The sequence below is a fragment of the Osmerus eperlanus genome, chromosome 12 (genome assembly GCF_963692335.1).
Source record: "Osmerus eperlanus chromosome 12, fOsmEpe2.1, whole genome shotgun sequence".
Classification (NCBI taxonomy): domain Eukaryota; kingdom Metazoa; phylum Chordata; class Actinopteri; order Osmeriformes; family Osmeridae; genus Osmerus; species Osmerus eperlanus.
This window is the reverse complement of record NC_085029.1, coordinates 1,728,118-1,741,901: the sequence shown is the minus strand read 5'-3', so window position 1 is coordinate 1,741,901 and position 13,784 is coordinate 1,728,118. Positions and strand designations below refer to the sequence as shown.

The 13,784-nt window shown below is 43.1% G+C and overlaps 1 protein-coding gene across 5 annotated transcripts; it reads left to right on the top strand.

Moving 5' to 3' along the window:
• Positions 1-3,258: 3,258 nt before the first annotated feature.
• On the top strand, positions 3,259-13,144 carry qki2 (QKI, KH domain containing, RNA binding 2). 5 transcript variants are annotated; one of them, XM_062474474.1, is made up of 9 exons: positions 3,259-3,498; positions 3,572-3,981; positions 5,248-5,396; positions 6,225-6,341; positions 6,620-6,763; positions 7,421-7,508; positions 9,184-9,471; positions 9,958-10,032; positions 12,073-13,144. In XM_062474474.1, the coding sequence occupies exons 2-9, from the start codon at positions 3,840-3,842 to the stop codon at positions 12,093-12,095; spliced, it is 1,026 nt and encodes a 341-aa protein (XP_062330458.1). In that variant the 5' UTR covers positions 3,259-3,498; positions 3,572-3,839; the 3' UTR covers positions 12,096-13,144. The 5 variants fall into 5 exon arrangements, 4 of the variants coding, with proteins under 4 accessions (XP_062330458.1, XP_062330457.1, XP_062330456.1 ...); XM_062474473.1 differs by having other exon boundaries at positions 3,259-3,684; positions 3,719-3,981; XR_009931805.1 differs by having other exon boundaries at positions 3,259-3,981; positions 9,628-10,032.
• Positions 13,145-13,784: the final 640 nt, after the last annotated feature.

Below are 13,784 nucleotides of genomic sequence, written 5' to 3'. Positions count from 1 at the left end.
AACCTCCTTGATTTCTGTACTCTAAACAATGTGTGAAATAAATTGGATGAGACATTTCATTCTAAATTCAAATTGTCTTTGGAATTTTATATCAAATTTAGATTCTTTAATTCAAAACATTTTAAGAGGTGTTTTTTAGCAGGCATAACACGAATTGATCAATTATTAAATCAAGAAGATATGTTGCTCACTTATTCTGAGTTTCTTGATGTCCTTAAAATCCCAGTGACACCAAGGGAGTTTTCTGTTGTGATGGATGCGATTCCGGTAGGGGTCTTGGCATTATTCTGCTTTTGATTTATTTGATACTGCAATTGGGAAACTTTGTTTTGCCCCTAGAATTAAAAATAGTTATACAACTATTCTTTCTTTACTTCAAAAATACATTGTCACCAGGCCAAACTGTATTGTTTATTGAAATTGACTGATGGAAAGTTTATTATAGAAAGACATCTGGACTTTACCAAACAAATATTTATTGGTAAATAAAGTTAAGGAAGTAACTTCCAAAATCTTACACAGATACTACCCAGTAAAAAAAAATCTTTAGGATGTTGATTTGAACTGTCCTTTTTACAATCCTTTGGCTGAAACCTGGTTTCACTTGTTTTGTCATTGTGCTCATGTAAGGACATTTACATTTAGCAGACACTCTTATCCAGAGCGACTTACAGTAAGTACAGGGACATCCCCCAAGGCAGTAGGGTGAAGTGCCTTTCCCAAGGACACAACTTAATTTGACACAGCCGGGAATCGAACCAGCAACCTTCTGATTACTAGTCCGATTCTCTAACCGCTCAGCCACCTGACTCCCCAAGGACATTTTGGAAAGATTTGAATAGATTCATCATTTATAACATTGACCCCACTTCTTCTTTGTGTTTAGAATGGGCTCGTTTTTTATTTGGCTCTCTAATAATGCCAGAAATCTGTGTGTGTGTGTGTGTGTGTGAGCAAATTAGGCTGGGTTTAGTTTCCCACAATCAGATCAAGAACTTGGCACTCTGCAATATTCTGCATGTGTCATCTTTATAATCCAACAGAGTGCAGTGCCACGATTGACGTTGATTTGAGATAAAATAATAATTTTTTGCCTCCAGTTTGGTTTGCTCTCTTTGCCTCCCAGCTCCTTCACTCTGATTGGTCCTCTGGTCTGAAGCGAATATTTATATATGTATGTTCAATTGCATTTCTGACTGTAAATTGACTTTGTTGAAGTTCAAGCAAAAAAGACAATTTTAGATCGTAACAAACTGAGCACACATTTCCACAAATTACTAATTTGTTGTCTATCGAACAAGTTTCTGGCCTGTGGCAGAGCTAAATCATTTACTAATTAACAAACTAATAATCTGTTGTCATTTATTAGTGTTAACTAATAAATTATGCTTGCAGAACTGTTGTGTAAAAACCATTTCACTCAAAGACTTTGTAGGGTCCTGAACGATTCATCTCGATGCATCTCACCCACAGATGTCCTCTGCTTCCCTCTCCTGGTGGCTAAAGGGAAGCCTGATCTCAGTAGAACACAGAAATAACGTAGGCTGCTTGGAATGCCTGGAAAATCCACAGATATTTCTAAACTCTCCATGTTGGTCAGCTCCCTCCATTTATGAATTTACACATATAACTGTAACTATATAATTCTGTTGCTTATAGTTGGCATTATTCGATTATTAAATCGAATAAATTACCTCTGATAACGAATACATACTACGGTAAATAGTTACTGAAACCTCCATTGCACATCTAAGTATTGTAAGCAATGTTCTATTTACACTTTACTAAAGCCATTCACAATCTGACCTCAAACAGCTCTGAGGTCAAACAGCCATGATCAGATCAGGACTGACTAGATCACACAAACTACTGTGTCCTTCATGGCTTACAGCAGCTAGACAGACACACTGAGGAAAAGGTCACACCTAATTATTAAAAAATCAGTATTATTACTAGTGTTGTGTACGTGTGTCTGTCTGTGCGCGTGTGTGTGTTTGTGTGGCTTGTGACTGGTTGATTTATACTGCTCAGTGGGACATTGTTTGAGCCAGGCCATGAGTGGACAATGCACTGCCCCTACCCAGAATGCCCACCATGCCAGCTGGCTATTACCAACACTGTTGCCTCTTTACAATTCCTCCCTCCCCCCGATACCTCACCACCCACCCACAGGCGTGCACGCACGCGTGCATGTGCACACACACACAAACACCCCGCCACTTGGCTGCCCAAAACCCCAACCCTACATTGCATTAAACAGCTAAACACACACATTGTGTGATTGTTTCGTGGAATGTGCCGTGTGGGTGGGGGCTGTGTAGCAGAGCAGGGACAAGGTGAAGAGGAGGGAAGAGAGAGGGAAGAGAGAGGGAGGCCAACATGAACATTGACTCCGCTGTCTCTAGTACACAGAGGAACTACACAGTGGGATGGTAGAGCCAGACAATGGACACACATACACACACACACACACACACACACACACACACACACACACACACACACACACACACACACACACACATACATACATACATACATACATACATACATACATACATACATACATACATACATACATACATACATACAGTTAGGTCCATACATATTATTCAGAGTCACAAACACGCATACAGACACACACACATACAGAGATATTCATGTATACAGAAACACACAGAGACACACACATAGAGACACACACATATACAGAGATACACACACAAAATGAGAAACACATACAGAGACACATACACAAATACTGAGACACACACACACATACAAGACAAACACTTTAAAAGGATGATGCTCTGAAAATGGTGTGTATCTCCAGTTGTTGTTTGACTTGTTTTCTATCAGTGTCATTACTGTCATAGCCTTCCTGAAGAATAACGCACTGTCCAGTAAGTTACCTCTGATGGCATTTGCACGCTGACTACAAAGAAACACTTATCAAGCAAATTAAAGAGTAATTGTCTAGACCTTGGCACACCATTTCCAGATTATTGCCATAAACTCAAACGATGACAGGGGTGTAGCCTAGCCCACTTTTATATGTGAGTCCATCACACGTACACTTCCAGATATTTCGCAAGAGTGATGGACAGCAACAAGTGTTGGTCGAACAGGTGTGCATACCTATGCATTACATGCCTACTTGTACTTTGTGTTTGTGTGTGCGTTTAAGTTTGTTTGCTTATGTTTGTGTCTCGAGCACACGCCTCCGGCCCCAATGTAACAGACGCGCGGCGCGTTCCAGTTCCGACTCGTGCAAACTATCATATGATAGGTCTGAGCCTGCTGCGGAACACACACTCACACTTGGAAGGACAATTTAAGCAAGAGATATATGTCACCTTTACTGTAATGTGCGTGAAACAACACAGATATACCGAAAACCGGAGATTCTAATAACTGTTGAGCGGATCAGAGTTTTTTGCTTTGACGTTTTTTTCATCTCAGATTTGTCCGGAGAAAAACACAAAGGTGTATTTGCAAGTGAGTGTAGAGACGCATATAGTAAGAGTCGGAATAAACAACCGTTTGATAGCTTTTTTTGTTTGTTGTCTAGCTCTGTCCTTGAACAGTTTCCGCATGACTGCGGGACAGTCGGTCCAGAGTGGCGGCTGATCAATTCATCTCGTTAGCGGAGGCAGAGTTGTCGCGGTTGGCATCATTGTTGGAGTGGGGAGCACGGACTGTCAATAGAAACCGGCAGACTTTTATTTGATTTACTTTGACTTTATTATAACTGTTTACATATAAATACCACTTTTAAAGAAATTGGTTTACATTCAAAGCCCAAGAAGTTGACTTTACTTTAGTGAACACTGTTTGCCATGGTGGGTGAGACGGAGTTAAGGGACCGACCCAAGGCCAGCCCGGACTACCTCATGCAGCTCATGAACGACAGGAAGGTGATGAGCTCGCTGCCCAACTTCACTGGTATCTTCACACATCTGGAGCGCCTACTGGATGAAGGTACTGAACAGTTGCACAGGAAACTAGAGGTTCAACAGTTTCAGGTTGAGAACATATTTTATTGTTTTGTAGCCTATTATGTACCATTAACTTGAAGGTTAAAGTGGGCCTAGTTGGAGGACAGAATAACTGTTGTGGGGGAGAGGGCTGAACACACAGTGGGCGCTGGAACAAACAAGACAGTTGTTTTTCCCGGTGACCTAATGCACAAGCTGGTGTGGACGTAACAGGCCGTCCCCGGACTGGCACGAGGACAGTAAGACTGAACATGTTGGAGCTGGAACGTGTCGCGCTGTGCTGCTTTACAGTTCATTGTTTGATTCAATGTTTTTACTTTCCACAGCTCACATCTGTCTTTAAAAGTGAGTGTGTTTGTTTTGCATATCTAATATGACCATGGTCCAGTGTATCTACGTGTGGCAGCCAGGTTGAAGTGTTTAGATAGGGCCTGTCATAAATTCATTCCCCCCACCCCCACCACACCCCACCCCCCTTGGCCTCTGCCATTCACTCTAAAACACAGGTTTATAACTGTCTGTGTGTGCGTGTGTGTCAGTAATTGTCACCTCTGGGTCTGAGGTCAGCTTGTTATTAGGAGATCATAGTTCTGGTTGTATCTGTGGGTGTAATTATAGTCCAACTGTAGTTATTATGGTTGGAATTATCACTTGGAGAGCAGAGACATGTCTGCAATCTTACTGAGGTCAGAATATATTTTTGCTTCAGGCCAGTCACTGTGTATGTGTGTTAGCATACTGTTACAAAATGAATCATTGGACAAATTGGACACCAGAGTCAGCCATAAAACAAACACAAATATGGCTTGTCCATGTTCTAATGACATTAATGCTAATGGTGTTAGCGTTCTGTAACTGTTTCTTTGTGTGGTCCACAGTGGTCTCTAAACCATACATCCCATGTTGTTCCTGGACTGTAGTTTGCTCATACTTTGTCCCAGACTGTCGCTAGTTTGTTGTTTTGTGTAGCCTTTTGCTGACACCTCAATGTGCCAAATATATCCTGCCTGTTCACAATACATGCACCTGTGTGTGTGTGTGTGTGTGTGTGTGTGTGTGTGTGTGTGTGTGTGTGTGAGAGAGAGAGAGTCTCATGTAGGATGTAACTTTAACATGTGTCAGTCAAAAGTTATATATCTGTTATTTGGCTGTCTAGTTGGTCCTTAGCCCTCTGTAAATCTACACATATTTAACTTATTATTGAGGTAGCACATTAATCAAGGTGTTATGTTTTCACCCCCTCCCTCAGAGATCGGAAGAGTGCGCAAGGACATGTACAATGACACCATGAATGGGGGTGTCAGTGAGGGGCGGGACTCTGAAGAGCTGCCTGATGCTATTGGTCCAGTTGCTCAGCTGCAAGAGAAACTCTATGTGCCTGTCAAGGAGTACCCTGATGTGAGTGGATAAACCTGTCCCCTACATACGCTGGTCAGGATGCTCTGGGTTACCCATGTTTCCCTGTGCTGGTAACAGGGTCACACATGCAAAATACGTAGGTACTAGTAAGACCTCAAAGGACAGACCGTTGATAACAACAAATGTTGCTTTTGAAAAGAAGGCCCAAGTTAGACTGTTCAGGTGGTTGAGTAAGTCTTCTCATTCACATATATTAGCTATGTTTCCACATGTGATACACACACACAGTGGAACAGATTAGGTCAGGGTATTATATATAGTATCTAGTCACGGTCGCTGTATGTTAAGGGTTGCCTTCAGGAATGTAAATAATGTGTTGCAACCTTCACAGATAGAAGAGGTTAAGAAAACAGCAACAGTTAGTCTGGAGTGACAAGTTGGGGGGTACTGGGTAGACACATTTTGAGAAAGATTGAAAGAAAGACTAAAATAGATAGAAGTATGCAGTGATATGAAAGAGAATGAAAAGGAAAGAGAGACACAAGAAAGATAAAGAGACAGATCAATATAGAAAAACAGAGAAACAGCAAGGTAGAGACAGGCAGTAGGACAGAGGAAAAGACAGAGGCAGCTGTCTAGTTAATCACTCAGCTTCAGTGACAGATAAGGTTAAGAGAGTGTAGCTGTCCTGCCATACCACCAGCCAACACATAATGAGCTATTCCTGTCCCCCTGGCCCTCCCCTGCACACAAATACGTGCACACACACACAAATACGTGCACACACACACAAATACGTGCACACACACTCAATTTTACTGAATGTTCTTTTCCACAATGACTGTTTCATTTTGTACTGTTGTCTAGTTTAACTTTGTGGGGAGAATCCTGGGTCCAAGGGGACTGACAGCCAAACAGCTGGAGGCAGAGACAGGCTGCAAGATTATGGTGCGAGGAAAAGGCTCCATGAGGGACAAGAAGAAGGTACACACACAAACGCACTAACACAGACAGAGAATGTTCTGGTCCTGGATCTGTATTCAATCCTCTGTGGAGGTAACCAGACAAACGCCAGGTGGAGCAAGTCCAGCATTCCTTCCCCCTCTCTCCGGAACATTCCCAACCCACACTTTAAGCCCTGAGGGGAAATAGAGGATGGGAGGAAGAGGGCCAGGGAAAGAGAGGGGGACGGTGGAACAAATATTAAAATATTCTCACACAAATGCACACTTACCCTAACTGTGTGTGTGTGTGTGCTGCAGGAGGAATTGAACAGAGGAAAGCCCAACTGGGAGCATCTAAGTGAAGACCTTCATGTGTTAATTACTGTTGAGGACACCCACAACCGAGCCCAGATCAAACTGCAGCGAGCCACAGCGGAGGTCAACAAACTGCTCATCCCTGCTGTGAGTCACAAACTACTGGACGTGTGAGAGAGATAGAGAAGAGAAATAGACAGAAAAGACACAGAGTGTGTATATGTGTGTGTGGGGGGAGCTGTGTGTGTGTGTGTGGTAGGGGGTAATCAGTAGTGACACGTATAAAGGAGTCACCATGGTAACCTATGGTTGTGTGAAAGGCAATGGGGATGAATTGAGAGTCTGTTCACTCTTTCTCCTCATTCAAGATTTCGCTCTTGTACATTTACATCTATACTACACAGGCTACAGTATTTCACATTATCTTGTCCTCCTACTTGAACACACTTGGAAAAACACGCGCACACACAGTTTTTGTCTGTGCACCCTTCACTCTTGCCCTAACAAATTGTATCAAAAACTGTTAAATACGTTGTCACCGGTTTTATCTACTCCTTTTTTATTCTCTAGTTGCCATTTTTCATTTATATGTCCTTTCACCTGTTTCTAAAGCCTGTGTGTAAGTTAATGATAGCTATTGGGTTAACTTAGATGACCCAACATGTTTTTCAAACCCACATTTGTGCTATGTACTGTAACCCAAGCTTAAAGAAACGGCAACTTGATTGATACTGTTTGGTGTTTTTGAGTGCGTGTGCGGTAGACTGGCTTAAATTACATTATATAGGATTTGTGTGTGTGTAGGCTGAGGGAGAGGACAGTCTGAAAAAAATGCAGTTGATGGAGCTGGCCATTCTCAATGGAACCTACAGAGATGCTAACATCAAGACTGGTAAGTATGACATCATCACCAAACTGCCATTGTGCTGGAGGTTCACTTTAGGAGATGTGTGGATGGGGCAGCTGAGGTTAGAATTAGGGGATGTGTGGAGGGGGCAGCTGAGGTTAGGGGATGTGTGGAGGGGGCAGCTGAGGTTAGAATTAGGGGATGTGTGGAGGGGGCAGCTGAGGTTAGAATTAGGGGATGTGTGGAGGGGGCAGCTGAGGTTAGAATTAGGGGGTGTGTGGAGGGGGCAGCTGAGGTTAGGGGATGTGTGGAGGGGGCAGCTGAGGTTAGGGTTAGGGGATGTGTGGAGGGGGCAGCTGAGGTTAGGGTTAGGGGATGTGTAGAGGGGGTAGCTGAGGTTAGGGGATGTGTGGAGGGGGCAGCTGAGGTTAGAATTAGGGGATGTGTGCAGGGGGCAGCTGAGGTTAAGGTTAGGGGATGTGTGGAGGGGGCAGCTGAGGTTAAGGTTAGGGGATGTGTGGAGGGGGCAGCTGAGGTTAGAATTAGGGGATGTGTGGAGGGGGCAGCTGAGGTTAGAATTAGGGGATGTGTGGAGGGGGCAGCTGAGGTTAGAATTAGGGGATGTGTGGAGGGGGCAGCTGAGGTTAGAATTAGGGGATGTGTGGAGGGGGCAGCTGAGGTTAGAATTAGGGGATGTGTGGAGGGGGCAGCTGAGGTTAGAATTAGGGGATGTGTGGAGGGGGCAGCTGAGGTTAGAATTAGGGGATGTGTGGAGGGGGCAGCTGAGGTTAGGGGATGTGTGGAGGGGGCAGCTGAGGTTAGGGGATGTGTGGAGGGGGCAGCTGAGGTTAGGGGATGTGTGGAGGGGGCAGCTGAGGTTAGAATTAGGGGATGTGTGCAGGGGGCAGCTGAGGTTAGAATTAGGGGATGTGTGGAGGGGGCAGCTGAGGTTAGGGTTAGGGGATGTGTAGAGGGGGCAGCTGAGGTTAGAATTAGGGGATGTGTGGAGGGGGCAGCTGAGGTTAGAATTAGGGGATGTGTGGAGGGGGCAGCTGAGGTTAGAATTAGGGGATGTGTGGAGGGGGCAGCTGAGGTTAGGGGATGTGTGGAGGGGGCAGCTGAGGTTAGAATTAGGGGATGTGTGGAGGGGGCAGCTGAGGTTAGGGGATGTGTGGAGGGGGCAGCTGAGGTTAGGGGATGTGTGGAGGGGGCAGCTGAGGTTAGGGGATGTGTGGAGGGGGCAGCTGAGGTTAGGGTTAGGGGATGTGTAGAGGGGGCAGCTGAGGTTAGGGGATGTGTGGAGGGGGCAGCTGAGGTTAGAATTAGGGGATGTGTGCAGGGGGCAGCTGAGGTTAAGGTTAGGGGATGTGTGGATGGGGCAGCTGAGGTTAGGGTTAGGGGATGTGTAGAGGGGGCAGCTGAGGTTAGGGTTAGGGGATGTGTAGAGGGGGCAGCTGAGGTTAGGGGATGTGTGGAGGGGGCAGCTGAGGTTAGAATTAGGGGATGTGTGCAGGGGGCAGCTGAGGTTAGAATTAGGGGATGTGTGGAGGGGGCAGCTGAGGTTAGAATTAGGGGATGTGTGGAGGGGGCAGCTGAGGTTAGGGCACGTGTGGGTAGGGAGTCGGCAGCTGAGGTTAGGTTCACAGTGAGTCTACTATATTTCAGAATACTTTGTAATGGATGCCTGTGTGCTTTCTTTTTCTGTCCTGTGTTTTCCCAGCTACTATGGGCTTCTCTCTAGCCTCCCATCAGGCCCCTCGCATCATCACTGGCCCATCCCCCATGCTGCCTTCCACTCTGAGAAACCACACCCCCCTCAGCACGCCCACCATCATGCCACATCTGATTCGTCAGATCCAGAGCTCAGCTTTAATGCAGGGAGCCAATCCCCACGCAGCACTGATGCAGCAAGCTCAAGAATCAGGAATTATATACGCACCCTATGAGTACCCCTACACACTCACCCCGTCAATACTGGAATACCCCATTGACTCTACTGGAGTACTAGGTAAACACACGTGCAAATACACACTCTCAAAATAACAAAAACATGGAAAATCTTGAAAGGCACTACATATATGATATGTATGAGAATGAACTCATTATTAACAGACTGTACAATTGTAAAGGCCTTGGTCTCAGCCCTGTTTCTCCCCCACTGCAGGTATGGCTTACCCAACCAAGGGCTAAGATGCTACACACCTCCTGCACGAGATGGCTTTCAGATACACCCCCCTAAATAAACCATCACAAAGTCATTTTAGGGTTCATATTTAAAATGATCTCATTCTGGAAAAAATAAGTTGGAATATAAAATGCATGTGCATTATTCCGTCTCATAAATGTGCATCTACTTTTAAGGTTACTGTTAATTTTCTTAGAAAGGTAGCTTGAAAATACCAGATTTTGACACGAGAGGTTTACTATGTGTATGTCACCATTTTTACTAACTTTTTGTGTTTTGTTTTGGTCATTGTAATTGCACTATGAGCAGGTGCGATGACTGCTAAGGTACGACGCCACGACATGAGACTCCATCCTTACCAAAGGGTAGTGACCCCAGACAGAGGTCAGTTAGTTCACCAGTTGTGTGGGTGTGTGTGTGTGTTTGGACTTATTTATCTGTGGTATGGACCAAGGTTGGTTTCTATTTAGCAGTTTAGTTTTTGTCATGCTAAGAAGGGCTGGTGAAATGTGTTGAGGTGGTGACACACTTGAAAATTAGGTTATAGTGGCACAAAGGAAAGGAGTAATGAGACAGTTCTTAGCACGATTAGTGGGCACATGGGGTTGACCCCCACTATGAGAATGGATTGGTCCATTTACTGCAAATGTAAACACATATTTAAGTCAGTCCATTACAACCCAACCTAAGAGATCAACTATTTTTATAAACCTAAATTATTGATTCATTTTCATGAACTAGATGTAGAAAAATTACATGTACTTTCTTTTGTTGTTGTATATATCAATATTTTTTATTCTGGATTGTGGGCAAACCTTAAACCCACTCAGCCTCCTTATGATAATGGTTATATGCAGTTTGGTCATGGTAAGGTAGTGTAGTGTGATGCTATAGGGTCTAGTATTACTTCAATATGGTGTCTGACACCTTATTAACATATTATTAGCGCAGGTGTAAATTCTTTTTTTCTGGACCTTCTTTGATGAGCCATAGGGTTTACAGTCAGAAGGGCTTCATTCCATTTTTAGCAACATTGTCTTAACTGTTAAAGGGAGTATTGTGTATTGGCAAATGTGTAAGAATTACAAAATTAAAAGTAATGTTTAAGTTTGTGGAAATGTATGTATTTAGCCACAAATAATAAGTAGCAAAATTGAGCTATACATTTCCACTACATTGCATGTCTTGACTGTGCATTTAAAAAATATATAATAGACCCCCATGATTATGACATATTGGAAGGTCTCACAACTGGGTCATCGACGAGGAGGTTTATAGCATTAGAGAACTATATTGATAGGTTGTGTGTGTTCTGGTCCTGAGTCTGAGGCACTTTGGTTCTGCTGGTAAACCTCCTCAGATGGAGGCTCCGTAGAGAACAACAAACAGAATAAAGTCTGAGACAAGTCATTCTCCAAAGAAGAAACTAAAGCCTGCAGTGGAAGTGTCAATTACTTATTAATTCCTTCTAAAATCGTATTTATTAACATCTCATTGCTGTCTTTTGATTAGATGTCTCCTTGCTTTCGCACTCCGTTTGAATGCAGCTCTCATATCAAAGTCTGAAAACCATAATTAAACTATAATCTCATCATCGTCTCTGATGGCCCTCTCTGCCCAGACTGATGCTAAACACTAAAATGTCACCGTGTTCCAGTGCCTCCTTACATTTATCTTTGATTCATATAGCAGACGCTATTATTCAAAGCAATTTACAAGAAGCATGTTTATCAATAGTAAGGGAAGCGACATTCTCAACATCGGTAAAGTGACCAGCGGTCACAGCTCTATGTCACATACATGAAGAGCTGGATGGGGTTGAGTGAGAGGTTGGCCCACCGGATTTGAGTAGATCAGAGGAAGGTGGGGCTTTGATGTTTAATTGTTTAGATTATTCTCTCTTATAGTCATATGTCTACCCAAAGTTGAAGATAAAAGTGTTTGATGGTGGGAAACCGTTGGGGTCAGTTCTACTGTGGAGAAGCTAATGGAGGATCCCTGGTGGATCCAGGAGCCACAGTTAGCCTGTCAGTGTTTCCAGGGTTTCAGGCTATGCTAGGTGCATCATCACTAGCACAAGTAGCAGGCATCTGTAGCAGAAGCACTAGTTCTTGGAACCTAATATGCAAATATAACACCTTTAGTAGCACCGCTGTGAACAATGCGCAACGCCTGGTATCTGTTGTGTGCTGCAATTGAGATACCTGTACTGGCTGTGATATTGATGTGATTGTTCAGACCATGGTTATGAGCTCATATGCTGCTAATGAAGACATATTTTATGGTCCTGATGTCTGCCTCACTGCATTAGATCTGTTGTCATCCTTTCGCCACTAGTTGACACTAATATCTTTTCTATCTTTTTTCTTTGTCTTCTTTGTTTCTCCTCGTACCCTCCTCTCTGTCTGTCATCTAACTCTCCAGCTGCCACAGCAACTAATCCATGACCTCTGACCTTCTGACCTTTCCGCCCACTGATGACCCATCCACCTCACTTGGCTCTCGGCTGCACCCGTGCCCCAGCCCAATCCACCAGAGACCATCACTGCGTGAACAACCTCTGTCTCTGCCTAACCAGCCAACCAGGGGACATGATAGGAATCCCTTCAGAGGACTCACCCATGGCCAAACCTCCTAACCAGGTGTCCCCGCCCACCCCAAGGCCAAAGTACTTCTACTTAGTTAGTATCCCCTAACTCCTGCCATGGTATGAGTCCAAGTGATGCATTTATAAAGATAATAATGAATCAAACACTGAGAGGAAACTATCCACGCACACGCTTAGGAACAACACCCCAGTCCTCTCACAGTGCAGTAAATGAGGAGACATGTTCTTTCGTCATCATGTTGCCTTTGTATCACCATAGCGTTTTATAAATCTGATGAACAAAAATGCCTTTAATTAGACAATATGAGAAAGATGTTACAAATCAGGACAACATTCCTGGCATTGTATTCCTAATCAAGTATTCCTAATACTTGATTGAAGTGTCTCAATCAAGTATTTAAGATAAATCAGGCCTAGCTTGTCTAAAGAGTATTCCCATTATCCTGTGTGTCATATATAAATATTATTTATAAAAGCATCTTGGAGCACAATTGTACTGAACCTGTATGGCCCTAACTATGCATTGCTATTGGTAGGTTCCTTTTTGGCTACCATGTCGGTGGTAGTCTTCTACCAATACGACAGGGCCATCATATCAGTGTTAAAATTTGTGTTTGTTACTTTGTTACTTTTGTTTTTTTGGAAGAGTGGAAGGTAGATTTGTGTTTACTTGTGAGTGTGCATTGGCTTTCACGTGAACTGTGTCTGTTTCATTTTTCCTCGGATCAATTTGTATTCCACTCAGTGCCTTGTCCTTCAACCAGTGCCTTCAAGAGAATACAATAATATATTCATTTTTAACATCTGTAACAAGGTTATAATATATTTTTCTATTATATTTTGTAAGTGAAAAATAACATTAAATGACAATGTCAGATAAGAACAGTATGCCTTATCATGGATTATAATTTCAAATTTTCAGATATAATAATGAAAACTCTAAGCAGCTTTATCACATACTGGTGTGCCAAGCGTTTGTAAAGTCCTGATGTAGTGAACATATTTTTCAGAATTTTTGTTGGTCTGTGTTGCTTACCTTCTGTGCCTTTTATATATAGATGTGACTGTTAATGGTGTAGAATCACTATTACTCTCCAGTGCCAAGTATTACTAACTGACCAACCCAGTGATCTTAACAGCTTTACTGATATCTGTCTCTGCTTGGGTTTCCTTTAGAAAAACACCAGCTGTCTGGAAATAAAATGTGTTCAACATTGAATGTTTAACTTTTTAAACATTATTTGGAAAAAGAATAACTTATTGTACTGGAAACAGCAAACTATTAAACTATTAAAACTAACAAACTTGGTTGCTTTCACTCTGTCACATAATTCTGCCAGTGAGCTTTTTTCCTACTAATAGTAGACTGTGGATACTGCAACAACTCTGGAAATACTAGTAAACTAAATGACTACAGACCAAAAACTATGCCAAAGGTAATATATCAAGAAATTTGTTTTTGGAAGGTCATGAAGAAGTTGAATGCAACAATTTTCCCTCTTCCCTTTCTCTCTTTCATACTTTCTGT